Source organism: Ahaetulla prasina, chromosome 7 (assembly GCF_028640845.1).
Source record: "Ahaetulla prasina isolate Xishuangbanna chromosome 7, ASM2864084v1, whole genome shotgun sequence".
NCBI lineage: Eukaryota > Metazoa > Chordata > Lepidosauria > Squamata > Colubridae > Ahaetulla > Ahaetulla prasina.
The window spans coordinates 17,893,480-17,912,686 of NC_080545.1; the positions used below are offsets into that span (position 1 = coordinate 17,893,480).

The 19,207-nt window shown below is 37.2% G+C and overlaps 1 protein-coding gene across 4 annotated transcripts; it reads left to right on the forward strand.

Moving 5' to 3' along the window:
- Positions 1-4,264: 4,264 nt before the first annotated feature.
- GTSE1 (G2 and S-phase expressed 1) lies at positions 4,265-16,993 on the forward strand. 4 transcript variants are annotated; one of them, XM_058191497.1, is made up of 12 exons: positions 4,265-4,335; positions 6,193-6,257; positions 8,395-8,452; positions 8,536-9,136; positions 10,165-10,335; positions 10,971-11,112; positions 12,020-12,355; positions 12,540-12,600; positions 13,492-13,731; positions 14,873-15,056; positions 15,571-15,696; positions 16,621-16,993. In XM_058191497.1, the coding sequence occupies exons 1-12, from the start codon at positions 4,307-4,309 to the stop codon at positions 16,696-16,698; spliced, it is 2,091 nt and encodes a 696-aa protein (XP_058047480.1). In that variant the 5' UTR covers positions 4,265-4,306; the 3' UTR covers positions 16,699-16,993. The 4 variants fall into 4 exon arrangements, 3 of the variants coding, with proteins under 3 accessions (XP_058047480.1, XP_058047481.1, XP_058047482.1); XM_058191498.1 differs by lacking the exon at positions 4,265-4,335 and adding an exon at positions 4,362-4,571; XM_058191499.1 differs by lacking the exon at positions 4,265-4,335 and adding an exon at positions 4,362-4,546.
- Positions 16,994-19,207: the final 2,214 nt, after the last annotated feature.

Here is a 19,207-nt window from a genome sequence, read left to right on the forward strand (position 1 = left end):
TGGCAAAGTTTGCAACAATTCTGTATTTCTAAAGACAACTCCTTATCAGAATCCCTAAAATTCAGCTGTAAAGAGGGGGAAAGGATAAATGACAGTGAAATTGCTTCCTGCTTATGAACTTACCTCCTAGACACATTCATTTCTTTCTTGATGGCTCTTGTGCCTTTTTTCCTCAAAGCCAAGGGCCTATTAATCGGTGAAACTAGTAGCAAAAAAAGCTGTTTTGTGGAACTAAACAGGATTAAATACCAGGAAATGCCATGGATCTGTGGCAGGTCTGATCACACTCGTGTCCTTTCCTTACTGGCTATTCAGACTTTATAAACAGAAGCCGCTAAATCTATCCTTTTCCAAAAGTGGAATAGTGGAAAAAGTTTTCCGTACTTATATCATGTGTGTCTTCAAAGGAACAGAGCAGGAGGGTGGGGATGGGGGCAGAATAACAGAGGCAAGCTTGACTGAAGCAGACACCATTCTGTTTCAAAACTTAACGAAAAGATATTTGGAATACTGGGTTTTTTTTGTTTTGCCAATACAAGCATTTGCATTTCTAGATTTGAAAAAGCAAACCATTCCTGTTTATCTCAAGGACTCCCAGAGGAAGTCCTAGGTGGGAGGTTTCCATCCCATAAATTACTTAAAAGTTAGTTTTAAAATTTTTATTTTTTTTATTTTTTATTTTTTATTTACATTTATATCCCGCCCTTCTCCGAAGACTCAGGGCGGCTTACAGTGTGTAAGGCAATAGTCTCATTCTATTTGTATATTTACAAAGTCAACTTATTGCCCCCCCCAACAATCTGGGTCCTCATTTTACCTACCTTATAAAGGATGGAAGGCTGAGTCAACCTTGGGCCTGGTGGGACTAGAACCTGCAATAATTGCAGGCAGCTGTGTTTTAATAACAGGCTATCTTACAGCCTGAGCCACCACGGCCCTAAATGAATACCCAGCAAGGATACCAAGAATACACTTGACCCTCACTTTTGGGATTTCACCAGTGTTGCATCTGGATGAAAGAAAATAATATGTACCCTAGAATATAAAGAAAGTATTACAGCCCAAATTTCCAATATTATTTCTTCCTGAGGTATTATGTGAAATTACCAGTACTTGCATTACTTGGAAATGGGGGGGGGGGAGAGTAGGTGTCTGATAGCATCTTTTCCAACTCAGAGAATTTATTAAATATACGCTTGTGGTTTTTAATGATTGTTAGTCAGAAAAGATACTACTGGTACCATATTCCTGATATTTTACCACCATCAATCAATGTTACTCTCCTCCTAAACTGGAAATAGGCAGATTTTTAAAGTGAGGTGAGTTCTAGCCTCACTTTAAGCATAAAGGCAGCTGGGTGATCTTGGGCCAGTCCATTTCTCTCATCCCTAGGAAGGAGGCAATGGCAAACTATTCCTGGAAAACCTTGCCGAGAAAACTGCAGGAACTTGTCCATGCAGTCTCCAAGAATCAGGCAAAGTTGAACGGAAGAGACAAATATAAAAATAATACACACTATAATATAACTATGTACATATTAATCAGGGTGCCATGGTTATAACGTGCTTTAGGAGTCCAAGATAGTGTATAAAATTGCCTAGCTGCCCCAACTGACTATTTTCTATTAGGAACCCAAAGAATGGCATGATAAATATTAGCAATGAATATTGTAAATATAATTCATTCGTTCAAATATTTCCAGAAAGAAAAATGAATCTCTATTTTGATTTCCCCCCCCCCTGATAGAAATAGTATGATTGTTCCTTTCCAAAAGAACTGCATGTTATTTCCTTTATCATATATTGGAAGAGGCCATATTTGTTTTTATAATCAAGTCCTGTATTTCTTAGCTGGTATTCTGTTGGGGCCTAGATGGGTGAGGCACCAGAGGCATAAACCAATCATGACTTCAGAGGATAATTAGAACTGCAGAAAAAACAATTGCTACCAATCTCCCTTCCATTGAGGATCTGTATACTGCACGAGTCAAAAAGAGGACCGTGAAAATATTTATAGACCCCTCACATCCTGGACATAAACTATTTCAACTCCTACCCTCAAAACAATGCTACAGAGCACTGCACACCAGACCAAGTAGACACAAGAACAGTTTTTTCCCTAACGCCATCACTCTGCTAAACAAATAATTCCCTCAACACTGTCAAACTATTTACTAAATCTGCACTACTATTAATCTTCTCATCGTTCCCATCACCCATCTCCTCCCACTTATGACTGTATGACGGTAACTTTGTTGTTTGTATCCTTACGGTTTATATTGATATTGTTTCCTGATTGCTTATTTGTACCTTATGATAATGGTGGGTTTCAAAAATTTTTACTACCAATTCTGTGGATGTGGCTTGGTGGGCATGGCGTGGCTTGGTGGGCATGGTAGGGGAAGGATACTGTAAAATCTTCATTCCCACCCCACTCCAGGGGAAGGTTACTGAAAATCCCCATTTCCTTCACATCAGCTGGGACTTGAGAGGCAGAGAACAGATGGGAGTGGGGGCAGTCAGAATTTTTACTACCGGTTCTCCAAACTACTCAAAATTTCCGCTACCGGTTCTCCAGAACTGGTCAGAACCTGCTGAAACCCACCTTTGCCCTATGACTATCATTAAGTTTGTACCTTAGAATTCTTGATGAACATATCTTTTATGTACACTGAGAGCGTATGCACCAAGACAAATTCCTTGTGTGTCCAATCACACTTGGCCAATAAAAAAGTTCTATTCTATTCTATTCTATTCTATTCTATTCTATTCTATTCTATTCTATTCTATTCTATTTTTGATTTTTGAAACAAAGACTGACAATGGCCTATCTTACAGTTGTATGTGCCTGCCAAGTTCTTCATAAATCACCTGGTTTCATGGTGATGGCCCAATCACACTTTGAAAAGCTCTGGTATTTTTTGAAACAAAATGCCAAGCAAATATATATATATAAGCGTTCTGCTCTAGCTAACACTAACACTGCAATCAGAAGAAAAACAGAAAGTGTAGGCTTGGGTGATGTTAAAAACAAGTTAACTGTGGTGCAGATGATATTTGATTGGACACTTTCTAGAGACAAGGTATTTTCAGCTTAAGGTGTTAAGTCAGCCATGGAAAATTTCATCAGCGTAACCAGTATTTCTGTACCTCTTTGTGGACAAGAGGAGTCATTCAGAGGGCTTTTAAGAAAACGTTGGGAGGGGACTCCAAGATGAAGCTGATACATAATTCATGGAAGTATCTAGGCACTGATTGTTCCTAATGGCCCTACACGTGCTAGAACATAATGCATCCCAACTTCAATGATTCAGAATGAATATTGCTCTCATAATCACGAATCAAGAAGAGGGCCGTGAAAATATTTACAGACCCCTCGCATCCTGGACATAAACTGTTTCAACTCCTACCCTCAAAACGACGCTATAGAGCACTGCACACCAGAACAACTAGACACAAGAACAGTTTTTTCCCGAAGGCCATCACTCTGCTAAACAAATAATTCCATCAACACTGTCAAACTATTTACTGAATCTGCACTACTATTAATCTTCTCATAGTTCCCATCACCAATCTCTTTCCATTTATGACTGTATGACTATAACTTGTTGCTGGCAATCCTTATGATTTATATTGATATATTGATCATCAATTGTGTTGTAAATGTTGTACCTTGATGAACGTATCTTTTCTTTTATGTACACTGAGAGCATATGCACCAAGACAAATTCCTTGTGTGTCCAATCACACTTGGCCAATAAAAATTCTATTCTATTCTATTCTATTCTATTCTAACAGGCATTATGCTAAAAAAATGAGCTGGTCTTCTGATTCAAAACCCTCCTCCTTCTCCAGTTGCTGCGTATTTGTGGGAGCACTACAGCAACCTAAATTTGGTGAACCCAAGGCTTAGAATCAGGGTGACCTGCCAAAACGTGCTTTGGCAGAGGGTGCAATAATTAAGCTTCGTTGTGTTTCCTTATAACAGAAGGCCGGATCATAGAGTTAAGCAAGGCAAGTTCTCTTCCCCCCCCTCCAACTCTATGGTCTTCCTACAGCGATCTCCGAGTAGTAAGAATTTTTAGCGTCGCAGGCAAAATGGCAATAGCAAAAAAAAAAAACAATCCAAAAAAACTACAAGTTCCACGTCGCACTAAAGCAGGATAAGGCGGGGCGGACCGTCATTTTTTTCTCTCTAATTGGTCAATAGGATGGGACGTTGTTTAAATTAACCAATGAAATGGGTTAGAGAGGTGGGCCGAGTGGCCATTTCAAATGGAATCGCGCGGGTAATTCCGAGGAGGAGAATGGAGTTTTCCTTTGACCCCATTCTGAGGTGAATTCGAATTTAGTCCCGAGGCGGGTTTTTTTGGGAGGGGGAGAGGGTTTACATTTAACGGCTTTCAGGCTGTGCGCAAGTGAACAAAAGGGTGCCGTGTAGCGAAACCTTGCTCACCTCAAGACAGGAAAACCGGAATCCTCCGAGGAGTGTCCCAATCTATTCGTGAACGGCCCACGAGAGCCTCGTGGAGGTAGCTGGCCTGGCGGTGAGGCAGCACGTAAAGCCTGGAGGTGATTGGGCCGGGTATCGAATGTCAAAGTGGCAGAGGGCAATATAGTCGACTGAGCACGAAACGTAATGGGATCTTTAGTCCCCCTCCCCACCCCACAAAAAAGGGCGATGGGATTAGTCTAGTTTTATTTATTTATTCGATTTATAAGGCACCTGATCACAAGAGACTCTGCAGGTATAAAGAACAAACTTGCTTTTCTCGAGAGAAAGACTTTTTGCATTTGTGGCCCACGCAACATTTATTCTGCTGTTGCATGTTGCATTGCTTCAATCTAAAAAAAAAAAAAAGGTTCTAAATCAGTGTTTTCCAACCTTGGCAAGGATGTGTGAATTTCAATTCCTAAATTCTCATCCTGGCTTGGGGGTGGGGTGGGGATTCTGGGAGTTGAAAGTTCGTACATTTTCAAGTTGCCAAGGTTGAAAAAGAGTGTTTTATAAAAGGATCTGTCTAACAGAACAACAAAGTTTCATTGATTTGAAAGTAAGCTCTTGAGATGATCCTATACAGATCTGAATTGCAGTTGCCTCAAAAATGCGAGTAGAAGGATATATCCAACTTGCCAAAAAACTAAAGGACCACAGATGAAAGTGGAGCTTCTGATGGTTTTATAGCCAAGCCAAATGACAGGAACTTCTTGAACTGCGTATGTGTATTTAGCTCTCAAATGCTATAATCTCGAAGTTTTCAAGGAAACTTAAGAGAAAGGGATTTAGCTAGGATATTTATATTTAGAGGAAGATTTTTCCTCCCGTGTTGTTCAAATAAAGCATAGCTGGGAAGCAATGAAAAAAGCTAACTTGAAAATATCATTCCATATCTAAAAGCTAAGCAAGGATACATCTTAAATGTTATGAAGCCAAATCGTGATCAGGTTTGCTAGTCCACCTTCATATTGGGTTAAATTATTGTACTGTTGTTATGTAATAATTATGTAATCTTTCACCATACTTTGCTCTCTGAAAATGCTTTTCAATTTGTAGCACAAACGGAGTTGCACAATCAGGTTTACTGGTATATTAAGATATCCTAATATTACATTGTTGTAACATATTTGAAATTCCCAGTTTCCGTGGCAACAGCTGCCCAGATTTTTTTTTAAAAAATAAATTGCTGTATATAAGGCTAGGATTCCTATTATGAGTGTTTGCTGCAAAAATTCTTAGTGGGAGGAAGCACAGAAAGATTCTTTGGAGTAAAAATTCCAATCTTAAAAACAAACTCTAATCTGTTTTATACAAAGCTTCAAGTTCTTAAAATGTGCTCTAGTTTGTCTACTGTAAAATGCAGAAAAAGGGATACTTATTGATCCGGGTTCCTATCAAAACCAGGATATTTGCTATACTGTATCTCTGCTGTCACATTAAACAGTAGAAATAAATAGGATGATGGATGTACATATGATGGATGTAAATACTAAACAGAAGACGAACCAAACTTCAGTAAATTAGGCCATTAATAATATGTTTAGAATATTTAAGTTTCTTATAATGCAAGACAGAAACATGTTGAGATTATAAGAGCTCTTTGACCATTTTTATCATTACTCTCAATTTTTGGCAAAACAATGTGATAGTTTAAATTATTTAATATCTAACATGAGATGTGAAATTGTTTTGCAGTGATACCATGGAAGACAGAAAAACATTGGATTCAGAATGTAAAACAACAGATGTTCCTTCCAATAGTAGGTGTTAAAACAATGTCATAAGGTGTCTTCCTAATTACTCTGTTGTGACTTTTACAGAAAGATACCAAAATCAATCTAAGTTCACTTGAAGGTAAGAAAAACAGTTTGACCGATCCATGACAGGGTAGTTTCCTCCAGATTGTCCTTTTCTGCACCCAGGACATCTATTATTGATCAGCCTACAAATTCTTACGTCACCATCCCCCAGAAACCTAAAGCAAATGTCTGGTAGAGGTAGTCAGTGCCTTACAACAGTTCATTTAGTGACTGTTTAAAGTTACAATGGCACTGGAAAAACTGACTTATGACCATTTTTCACACTTAATGACTGTTGCAGCATCCCCATGGTCACAGGATCAAAATCCAGATGCTTGGCAACTGACTCACATTTATGAAGGGGTCATGTGATCACCTTTTGCAACTTTCTGACAAGCAAAGTTTTTTTAAAATTTTATTTTGTCACAACAGTATATACAAGCATCAACATAAATCAGCAAAATATCATATTAGCATATATATGAGCAAAAGTATGTAATAATTGTATTAATTTGATATAATGAAAGGACAGGAACGGTAGGCACTTTTGTGCTCTTATGCCCTTATAGTCCTTTTAGGAATGAGGTGAGGTCAATGGTAGACAGTTTTTGGTTGAAGTTTTTGGGAGTTTGAGAAGAGACCACAGAGTCAGGCAGTGTGTTCCAAGCATTAACAACTCTGTTACAAAAATCATATTTTCTGCAATCAAGATTGAAGTGGTTAACATTAAGTTTGAATCTTTTGTTTGTTCTTGTATTATTGCGATTGAAGCTGAAATAGTCTTTAACAGGAAGGACATTGCAATAGATGATTCTGTGTGTTAAACACAGGTCTTGTTGGAGTCGGCGGAGTTCTAAGTTTTCTAATCCCAGGATTTCAAGTCTGGTGGTATAAGGTATTTTGTTGTTTTCAGAGGAGCGGAGAACTCTTCTTGTAAAGTATTTCTGGATACGTTCAATTGTATTAAAGTCAGAGATGTGGTGTGGGTTCCAGACAGGTGAGCTGTATTCAAGAATAGGTCTAGCAAATGTTTTGTATGCTCTGGTTAGTAGTGTAGAATTTTTGGAAAAGAAGCTACGCAAAATTAGGTTTACAACTCTTAGAGCCTTTTTTGCTATGTAGCTGCAGTGGGCTTTGGCACCTAGATCTTTTGATATGTAAACTCCAAGGTCTTTAACAGGGTGGGGGTCGTCTGTAAGGTAATGTCCATCAAGCTTGTACTTAGTGTTTGAGTTCTTTTTTCCAATATGTAAGACTGAGCATTTGCTGGTTGAGATTTGGAGTTGCCAAGTTTTAGACCAATCGGATAAAAAGTCAAGGTCTTTTTGAAGGGTAGAAATATTGTTGGTGGTATTAAATAGTTTGATAGTTAAATAGTTCATCAGCAAAGAGAACACAATAATTTGAAATAATAAGTTGTTAATAATAATAATAAGTTAATGGGGAAGCCATATTCATTTTACAACCATGTTATTAATTTAACAACTGCAGTGATTCACTTAACAAATGTGGCAAGAAAAGTCGTAAAATGGGGCAAAACTCAAATTTCTCATTGAGCAACATAAATTTTGGACTCAATTGTGGTCATAAGTTGAGTATAGTGTTTAAAATCCCTAATGAAGATAACCAAAGGTAATTTTATTTATCTTATCATTACTGTTAATGCTAATGTTTTAATCAAGCCATTTGCTATATGTACAGACATTTCTTGCATTGAAACTTTTTTAGGATATAAGTTCAAAAGAAGCTGACTTGCAAGCAAATACCTTTTGCTAACAAAAATACCTTTTGTTACATCTATTAACGTAACTTCCACACCAATTACTAATTCATTCCATTAATATGAATAAATAAAGAGATGTTTCTATCCTGTGAATATTTGTTAAGCAGTCAGTCCATTAAACTGAAAGTTCATGAAACCAATGCCTATTTGAGGCAATATGGTACAATAATTTGAAGGTGTACAGAATAATAATTTGGTTTCTGTAGAAAAAAAGTGAATTCCTGATATGTTTATTTATTAAATTTATATGCCACCCATCTCTCTAACAAGCATTATAAATGTTACAATAGTAATGTACGATGTACTATTTTTCAGGTTTTCATCTCCTGACTGAAGAAAAATTTGATTTTGACCTTTCACTGTCTCCCACAAGGTAAAATTAGCATTAAAATCAAGGTGCATTAAGAACAGAGAGAAGTATGTGCAGTTACCTTACTTAATTTCTCTCTGTCATAGTGAAAATGAAGACGAAGTTTTTGTTGGACCAGTGGGCCATAAAGAAAAATGTATTGCTGTGCACCTTGAATCCCATGAAGAGAGTCAAAATAAAATCCAATCACGTACATATGATCTGCCTTGGAGCCCTCCTGCAGGAAATAAATTTGTGGAAATATTTAAAGAAGCTCACTTGCTAGCTTTCCAGCTTAAAAGTGGAAGCAAAACAGAAAAAAATAATACTATTCATACGAAGGAGGAAAAGACAGAGGTTGAAAAGTTTGTGAAAGAATCAAAGTCAAAACTGAAAATCCTTGAAAAAGGAATAGTGACCGATAAAATGCCAATGACCACTAGAAGAGAGACATACTGTGTATGGGAAAGCCCAAGCACTCAACTTCAGAAGCGTTTAAAGCAACCTGTCACAATAATGGACAGCCCACGTTCTCCCCGAGTGTCTCTGAACACCCCAAGTCCTGCTAAAACAGATAAGTTACCTAAAATGCACACTATATCCTCACCCCAAGCAAAGAATGACACAAGCCTTAAAAAAAGAAGCAACTTTCAAACTGTAAAAACATCACCTGCACTTAGAAATAACAACTACTTAGTAGCAGGCGAGGTAAAGATTTTTCTGTTGCATTATATCTAAGCTTTAAGTTGTGTCACAATATTACAATCTAATTCTAATTAGAATAGAATTTTCTGTCTAATTTGTATTTAAATCTATGGGCTTGTTGATAGTTAATGTTTATGTTTTTGAGAAAGCATGCAGCTCTGCTCCTGATTTTTAAGGTTATTTGAATCTGGAACATCTGCGTATTTCCTGGATTGGTCAGAATGTTAGGTGAAAGTGATGGGTATTGCTAGATATAGTTTGAGGCTAGGTTGTAATTTATTGCTTATTTAAATGCTTAATGGTGTTACTGCATACATTTAGCCTGACATTTGAATTAGAATCTTAACTTGGAGATGGGAGGTGGTGCAAAACTTTAAAGATGCGGAGGAAGAGAGCCAGAGGGGAGAGCCTGAGTCTTCTGAAGATCAGTTGCTCCCCCAATTTCTTGAAATGTAGTTAGTTCTGCTTTAACATAAACAGACCTTGAAAAGTTCTAGTTCAGGTTTTCCCAAACCTTTTTTTTTTTTTTGGTGCCTGATTATGATACATGAATATGAACTGATATGCCACTTTGAATGGGGCAGCTGCAGAAAGGAGCTTTGTCTTCATAAGAAGAGACAGTTCAAAGCAGAAGACCTGCTTTTTCAATTCAGTCATCCCAAAGTTTGACCAGGTCACACCATTATGTTATGACTTAAATGTATATTTGAATTCATGCTGCTTCTGTGTGAAGTATTCAGTATTTCTTGAGAAAAAATGCTTTTCAATATAGTCTACACTTTCAACTGTATTTCAGGCAATTGTAAACATTGGAGAGTAGGGAGAGCATAAATGAATTGATTTCATAATATTGGAATGTTTAATATTTGCATTCTAATAACATATCACTTGGTTCCCTTAACTAATGGTCTGGTTATAGTTTGATGGCATAACTATTCAAGACAGTTTTCATTTAATAGAAAAAACGTGAGATTTTTGTATATTTCTGATATTTATTTGTCTTACAAATATTTCAAATCCAAATCTTGCAGCCCAAACAAGGAAAATTGCCTAGTTCTTCCAACAGGATTTATTCAAACAGTATGGGATCATCTGAAGATTTGCGCTCTGACAAATCAAGCGTAGCTTCGGATGCAGGAGAATTGTCATTTTCTACCAGTTCATCCATGCAAAGCAAGAGAACTCTTCCTACTCCCAGCAAGGTGAATACTCTTTAACTAATCATTAATTAGATTTGGATGTTGAAAAACATGGCATTTCAGTATTTTACCTGACAGTACTTTTTCCACAATTTAAGATACTCTGAATCTCTGTATCAATTAGATAGGGGCATAAAAAACTAAGTTAAAAAAATACATTTTAACTGTTGTGTCTTTTGAGAGCTGTTTTGATTTTCTCCCATGCAATGAATCAACATGGCAAAAAAACAACAACCATTGATGCAGAAATGTAATTTGCAAAGTAGTAAGTTCTGTCTAATTTGACCTCATTTTTTGTATTAAACAGAAGAAAATCCATATGCTATTTAATGCAGCAGTACCAAATCCTTCTGCCTCTGTGGACCAACATGTGGGTGGGTGGAGGCATGGTTTCGCACACACACTGCTTGGGTGGCCTGGTTCCCAACAGGCTGCAGCCTGGCACGGGGCCACAGTCCAGGGGTTAGGGACCCCTGCTATAATGGTGTGGAAGAGATAAGCATGTACTTACAATTGAAATTATCCAGGTAGAGAGATGCAATTTGATGAGGAAAAAAATTCAAAGCACAATGTTAAGAACAATATACCTGATTATATTTGTTTGGATACAGCCAAATCATTTTTCATTGTCTTTACAGTTGGAAATGAAGACGAGACAACTGAAGCCACCTAATAATGTTCGTATGAGAAGAAATACTTCATCTTCCTCCTCCTCCTCTATTTCCAGCATGAATTCAAGTTTGAATTCAAGTCTGCCAATTTCTCCTAAAAGAGGAAGTGGTAATTATTCAGTTATGGTTTGATTCTGGTGCATAGTATGGAATTGGGAACTGTGACTTAATGAAAACATTCAAGTAGTCAGAGTTGGACACTGAATGGGGAAGGCAGGAGCTGCAGCTATTCATGGAAGACAAAACTATTGAACTACAATGACAGTGATGCTTCTCTTGAGTAAATTCTTCAACAGCACAAATACCTTAGCAGCATTTTAAAAATGTGAAATTTAAGAACAAATACATTTAAATATGTTAAAATTTGAGTGTATCAGAACATAAAAGACATAATAAATCACTGCTCTATCTTCATCTGCACTATGATTGAGTAAATCTCATTTGTTAGGTTCAAATATAAGAATGTTACAGATGTGATGTTGAATTACTCCTGTATGGTTTGATTGCATGGGTAATATCTTAAAAATGTGTGAGTAAAATTGAGTAAGAACAATAATGAACAATAAGGTTCATAGTAAGAAAAACTAGGTTTAGATGCTATTTTAAGACATAAATAACCTTGGTGACCCAGATGGATGACATGTAAAATGAAGGAAGTATTCCTATTTTCTTATATGACTTCAGATACCTTTGTGACGGAAGTATCCTGGATTGCTCCAGTGGGTTGGGTTAAGGGTATTGGGGTACAGTAACTCTAGTCCAACCAGACATATGGAATGCTGCAATCTATTTTTCCTTTCATTCATGCATGCAGCATCATGACCAACATCTGTACTAAGGGGAGTACAGTTTGCAAAAGGAGCGCACAACATTTTTGGGGGGTGATTTCATATACAAACATGTTTATTGCTATCCAGAGTATTGTAATGGGGACTGGTGCCTGTTTTTGTGACATTTTTAAGAAGCTTTGGCTACAATAATGATAATGGAGTCTGTGCTGTCTTCTTATTTCCTAGTCAAAACGAGTGTTACAAAAGCTCCTGCAGACATCTCCAGGTGCTCTTCTGTGACAAGCAAGATTTCCATAGTTAAACCTATGAAAGGATTTTCAGTGAATGCTGCCCACTCTGATGCATCTGGAAAACAACCCACACCCAAATGTGCTAAAGGAAATCCTGTGAATATACCCAAATATAAAGCTACCCTGACGTCTGAGAGTGCAAGCAGTAATCTGCAGAAAGGTTCAGATTCTAGTCTTCAGAAAATATTATCAAAAAACACATTAGGAAATGCAAGTAAAAGTTCAAGTCTCAAACTTAACTCTAAAACAGCAGCTCCAAACTTAAAGCAAGGTAAGGAAATTAATCTTAATGCATTAAATTATGCTAACTTCTGGAGAGTGTTGATTCTATGCTTAACATGCTGATGTACATGCTGGCAAAAAATTTAAAGAATTAAATTATGCAATTGAATATGTATCTAAGAAAATTAATATGAAAACTTCAACTATTTTCTGCTTATATATATATTTTTCAGAAAATGAAATCACCAGAGTATTGCAATCAAATCCAGTATTATCCGGTAGCAATATTGTAAGGTAAATTTGTATGATGACAGCTACTGATTCCACTTCCATTGTTTGTCTTCATTGAGCTGTTCTGTAACATAGGTGATTGGAAACCTTGATAAAATCCAAATTGTTTAATTTCCTGGAAAAATGAATAAAGGCGCTGTCAAGCTATCCTGCAGTGTTTTAATATCCATATATTTAAATAAGTTCTGTGCTTGCAATTTAGATAACTGCAAGCTTGTCAGAAACTTCAAACTGAGGCAATTAGCAAGGCACAGTATAGCTTTATGTTTGCCAGTTCAAATATTACACTAAATAATTGTTAAGCTTAATTATCCATGGTTTGGGGCAGTATCTGACTTGGAACCCTGTAAAATACAGGTAGTCCTTGCTGATCAACCACTTGTGCAGCAGCCATTCAAACTTACAATGTTGCTAAACAGGAGGTACTTAGTCCTCATAGTTGTGGCCATCACAGCATCTCCATGATTACGATTTGGATGTTCAGCAAACAGCTCATGATTACAATGCCACGGTATCCCATGCTCATGTGATCACCACTTGCGACTTTCCTGCCAGTTTCTAACAGGCAAACAAGCCGGAAGGAGGTTGCCAATGGTGACCAGGGAATACTGTGACTGCATGGGATTTGCCCATCTGGAACTGCCAGAACTGCTGTAATAAGTTGATGTAATAAGTCACATGACATAATGTCTTACAACTGCATTGCTTATTGTTGTAATTCCTGGTCCCAATCACTATCGATAAACGAGGACTATCTGTATGTCTTTTGGAACCACTGTGATATGTTATCCTCCCAATACTTGAACGTAACATGAATAAGCTACTAAAAAATGAGGACTCTTTTAGCTGAAATTTTAAGGTTCTAAATTTCTTATGTTTTCTTAATCTCTGTAGCAATGTTGCATTTTCCACACCTGTCAAACAATTAGGAAGAACTGTATTAAAATCCTGCTCTGCTGTGAAGCCTTTTTTACGGACTCCTGACAGAAGGCATTCTATATTGCCTATCTCTATTGGTCGAAGTATCTCGGGAATTCCAACCCCCCAAACAGCGCCCAGAGCAATATCATCCCCTAATTGTTTAGCTCTTCGACAGGTCTCCAGTGTGTCGTCTAAAAAGACTACAGGAATTAGGTACGTCTTCTGCCATTTTTCCTCATCCTTGCAATTATTGTTTATTAATATGCCTTTGGCTTATCTCTGATTTCAAAAAATGCTAATTTTATTATTTATTTATTTATTTATCAAATTTATAGACAGCCAGTTTGGTCTATTGATTAAAGCACTAGGCTAGAAAGTGGGAGACTGAATTCTAGTCCTGTCTCAGTTATAAAAGCCAGTCATTCTCTCTCAGACCAATTCACCTCATAGGGTTGTTGTGGGGAAAATAGAACAAAAAAATATGTGATGAATATGTTTGCCATCTTGAGTTATTTGTAAAAAAATAAAGGTGGGAAATAAGTAAATTACAAACTTGGTTATCTACCCTCAAAGGGGATTCTGGTTCAAATATAGACTTGAATGTTGAGTGGGAGTTTAGCTCTTCTAGAGAAAACAACAAGGTTTCAGTCTGGTACCAATGAAGGAGAATATTTGTAGCTCAGGGTTGAAGTGAGGGATCCTTGGTGCTCTCTTGAGCTTGTCTGTTTTCTTGCAGGCATTTCATTACCCTAACTAGGTAACATCATCAGTGGTAGTAAGGAGTGCTGTTTGCTGTCAGTTTATATTCTAGTGTCTTATCTCTGTGGGTGCGGTTGGTCTTAGGGATTCTTTGGTTGGGCTCTTTACTAATTCTTGTTCTGAAAAAAACATTATGAAACACACCCCAGAAAAGGTGCAGGGTTTTCTATGACAGTCCATACTGGTATCCATCCTGAATGCATTGGAATTATTCAGCTAATCAATTCATATACTGTGATGTATTACAATAGAGTTATGATTTCTATTGGCTGCGACTGATGATGTACAAATGATATAACTATGTATTTGCCACAACAATGTATTTCTGTGGGAAACTGTCTTTTTCCTGTATTATAATGAAAACATGGGATTCATGAGTTTTAAGGATTTTGCGAAAGATACATTACTTATTGAAACAAAGATCTTACAGTATCTTAACTATTTTAGTGTAAGTTTTAAGGACAGTCCATTACATTTGTAATTTTGTTTTCCTGCGGGATTAGGGTAAAGAAAAAATTGCATACACTGAATAGAAATAAATGATTCCAGGGTTGGAATTCTGCATAAAATTTGCTTTTTTGTTGTTTCTACCTAGTTCTAAATGTGTGACTAAGGACAAGACATGGATGGCTTCAAGCCCATCTTCAACAGAAGGAGATTTATCTCCACCAAAAATTATACCTATCGCCCTTACTTTTTCACCAGATAAACCTTTTATTGAAATAGAACAAGATATTACTAAAAAAGGGAAAACAGCAGAAGTAATACTAGCTAAGGAGGTAAGTTGTTTTTTATCTGCCATGTCAAAATACAAACCATGTATTACAGTAAAAATTAATGTTGCAAATACTGCTTGTGTTCAAAAGAATTTGAAAGATGCTATCACCTCCTAGTGTACTTGTTATGGTAATATTTTAGACTAGGAAGGCTCTTATGGTATTTCAATAATGAAGGATTTTGTTGGCGTTGCTCTTGAAAAGATCTTAAATGCAATTATTCCAAATGTTGGTTATATTAATAGATTATCGGTGCCTCCTATCAATACTTTGACAAATATTCTTGTTAAAAGAGTTCGTTTTTAGAAAGGTAGGTGGGAAATTTATTTACACTGATGACTCATTAAGGAGGAAATTTGAATTAGATCACACAAGCACTGAAATTAAAGGTTGTTTGGAGCAGCAGAATATCAAAAGATTTAGGAATTGTATTTTGGGAGGTGGGGATAGATGTTACGTAACCTGGCATTCTGTATTTTTGAGATATGATATTGGAACACTTAAACACTTTTTCTAGGACTTGTTGATAGAATTTGAAACAGATAAAACACCAGCTGCCATCCAGGAATGTGAAAACAAACCTCTCATTGATCTTAACACTCCTGAAATAACTAAAGAACCTCCATTGAAACCTACAGGGCAGGTAAGGTTATTTTTATCTTAATACTGTTTATAGGTGTGGGTTGATGATAAAAAGTTCTGTTGTTAGTTGCAAGGTGGTGTCCGACCCATCGCAACCCCATGGACAATGATCCTCCAGGCCTTCCTGTCCTCTATTATCCTCTGGAGTCCATTTAAGCTCATGCCTACTGCTTCAGTGACTCCAGCCAGCCAGCTCATTCTCTGTCGCCCCGTTCTTCTTTTGCCCTCAATCTTTCCCAGCATTAAGCTCTTCTCCAGTGAGTCCTTCCTTCTCATTAGGTGGCCAACGTATTTGCATTTCATTTTCAGGATCTGGCCTTCTAAAGAGCAGTCAGGGTTGATCTCTTCTAGGGCTGACCAGTTTGGTCACCTTGCAATCCAAGGGACTCACAGGAGTCTTCTCCAGCACCAGAGTTCAAAGGTCTCAATTCTTTGGCACTCAGCCTTTCTTATGGCCAACTTTCACAGTCATACATTGCAACTGGAAAAACCATAGCCTTGACTATACACACTTTTGTTGGCAGGGTGATGTCTCTGCTTTTTAGTATGCTGTCTAGATTTGCCATAGCTTTCCTCCCCAGAAGCAAGCGTCTTTTAATTTCTTGGCTGCAGTCCCCATCTGCAGTGAGATAAAAAGTTTAATTGCACATATTTTACATTTAGAGGCACTCAACTATATCTTTGAAGCTTTGTCCAATTACTGATGTTAAATATACTGCATGTAACATTAGAAAATTTAACCTCAACATTCTGCCAAAAGCTGGCATTAAGCTATTGCGAAATTAATATCTGAATTGAGTACAATTGGTTGTAATCAAAACTGCACTGTCAATGTAGATTTGCTAAGAAATGGGGCTCTTTATATTTCCAAGAATGTAAAAGTTGTGCTTAGTCAGTGATTTAATAATATATTTTCTACTTCTAGCTAATCGATCTGAGCTCTCCTTTGATGAAACTAAGTCCTGAAGGAAATAAAGAAAATTCACCTCTTCTGAAATTCTGATTTTAAAAAAAAAAATGGTTTTCAAACTGGAAAAAATTCTAGAGTTTAACAACTAATATTTCACTGGTCAGTAGTTTTAATACTGGAAAAAAAGATATGAAATTAAAATTGTGAACTTGAAATGTTGATATATTGCTGCTAGGAAAAATAGAAAAGATGGTTTTTTTATATTTTAAGCAATTTTGGTTGTAGCAAATGTCTTTCCTGGTAAAACTATTTGTTTCAAAATTGTGCAAAGTAAATTGTAGATGTATGTCAAATATATTGAAATAAAGTTAAGCATTTTAAATATTCATTACACACTTTCATAATTATTGCAAAATATTCAATGTCTCTGAAGACAATCACAATTCGATCTCTAAGAATAATAGATTTTTAAATGCAGAACTTCTGTTTAAGACAGGACAGAATGTGTCTGACTTTTCTTTTATATTCAATCACCATGTGTGCAAAAAGGAATGAATTCTCCAAAATTTTATTTTATTTATTAATTTGAATAATTCAGTACAAAACTACAGTATACTATCCCAAACTACCTTTCATCATGGTTTAGCTTTTAAAATCATATTCACCTTTCGGTCTGATTAAAAATTGGAGTTAGCAGCAACTAACTGCTAACTGGGTGTTGGACCCAAAACCTTTCATTTCTAAGTGGCTTTTCAAGGCAATTCATGTTAGAAACGTTATTTGCCTCATGGAATTCCTTATAGCATGAATAATAAAAAGTTGTAAAAAGCAAAACCGTTATCACATTTCTTTATCTTATTGCAACAGCTCAGATGTACATGAAGTTCTGTCCTGTAACATATAAAATAGGAATTGCATATTTTGTTTTCATCATCAGAAAGATAATATAAAATAATGCTACTATTGTTCAGTCATTTCTCTGCTTTTTGAGGGGTTTTTTAAAAAGCAATTTTGGTAGGTAACCTCTGCTATGCTTGACCCATTTTTCTCTCCCCACCCTTTACAAGAGCAGAGAGATTGGACAAGAAGGGATTATTAAACAGCAAGCAGGCACACAATACGAAATATACCTGTTTGACTATGCAGCTGTGGCTCTCAGCTTCGGAAATCAATGCATTCCTTTCTCAGCTGTATTGTCAATGTATTCTCAACACTTGTTAAACTCTCTTCCTCCAAATTCTCCAGTCTGCATTTGTGTGTGTGTGGGGGGGATTGCCTAGTTCTTCCAACAGGATTTATTCAAATAGTATGGGATCATCTGAAGATTTGCTCTCTGACAAATCAAGCATAGCTTCGGATGCAGGAGAATTGTCATTTTCTACCAGTTCAGACTGTTCTCCCACACCTGTCAGTTGAGCTAGGAATTGACTTGGAAATGTGTTGGGCACAGTAAAAAAGGCTAGCAGGAAAGATGGAGACCCTCTTGATACCCAGGTGAGAGAGGGATCCCAGGTCACACCCGCACCAACTTCAAGTAGTTATAAAGCACAAGGCTGAACCCACTTCTGATGAAAGGAATGAAAAATCATTCGGTAACAAGAGAAAAAAGGATTCATGGCACGTTTTACATTAAGGCTAACTGCAAGTGGGGAAAGGTCTTAATTCTTACCTAGTGTTTTTCACTTATTTTAAGAAAGGTCAGGTGACCTGTCTTTACATAAGTTCCTTAAGATGGTTATCCAAGAAGGGATAGACTAATAGAAGACAGCATAGTCTTAAGGGAAAAAAAGTACCTCTTTGTTTCAAACTTGGCAACTTGATGTGTGGATTTCAATTCCTAGAATACCCCAGCCAACATGCTGACTAAGGAAATTCTGGGATTTGAAGTCCACACATCTTCAAGTTGCTAAGTAGGATAAATAATGGTTTCAGGAATGGTTCATAAAAGATGGAACTTGCTTTAATGTAAAATAAAATATAATGGGAATGGAACAGAAATAGAAGGGACCTTGAAGGTCTTCTAGTGCAGCCTCCCTATTAAAGCAGGATATCCTCTGTACCAGGGGTCTCCAACCTTGGCCACTTTAAGTCTTGTGGACTTCAACTCCCAGAATTCCTCAGCCAAGCAAAGCTGGCTGAGGAATTCTGGGAGTTGAAGTCCACAAGTCTTAAAGTGGCCACGGTTGGAGACTCCTGCCCTATACCATTTCAGACAAGTGGCTGTCCAGTCTCCAGTGATAAAAGCACCCACAATTTGTTGTGGTTAAGCTTCATATTGGCAGAACGACCGCAACCTATTTAGGCCTCTGGTTAAAAAACCAGGGAGACCATGAGAGCCCCTCCCTTTCTCTCAGACCCTCAGAAAGCAGACGAATGGCAAAAACAGCTCCAAAAAAAAACTTCCTAAGGAAAATGCTGGGGCTGACTGGAAGGTAGGGCCCACACGTGCAGATACACACGTGGGTGTTCTCCAGCGGTTGCTCCCATTCCTCCGCCTGGGGTGAACCCAAAAGGCAGGACTTCAGCTTCCATCATCTTCCTCAGCTTACCCGGCCCAAAGATAAAAGGACAGGAAAGCCCCTCCCACCTAGGGTCTCCCCCC

Bases quoted from the DNA above. Each gene is read 5' to 3' on its own strand.
- GTSE1 (XM_058191497.1), top strand. From the start codon at position 4,307: ATGGAGTTTTCCTTTGACCCCATTCTGAG. The intron at 8,453-8,535 runs GTAAAATTAGCA...TCTCTGTCATAG, and splicing joins CTTTCACTGTCTCCCACAAG to TGAAAATGAAGACGAAGTTT. The intron at 13,732-14,872 runs GTACGTCTTCTG...GTTTCTACCTAG, and splicing joins AAAAAGACTACAGGAATTAG to TTCTAAATGTGTGACTAAGG.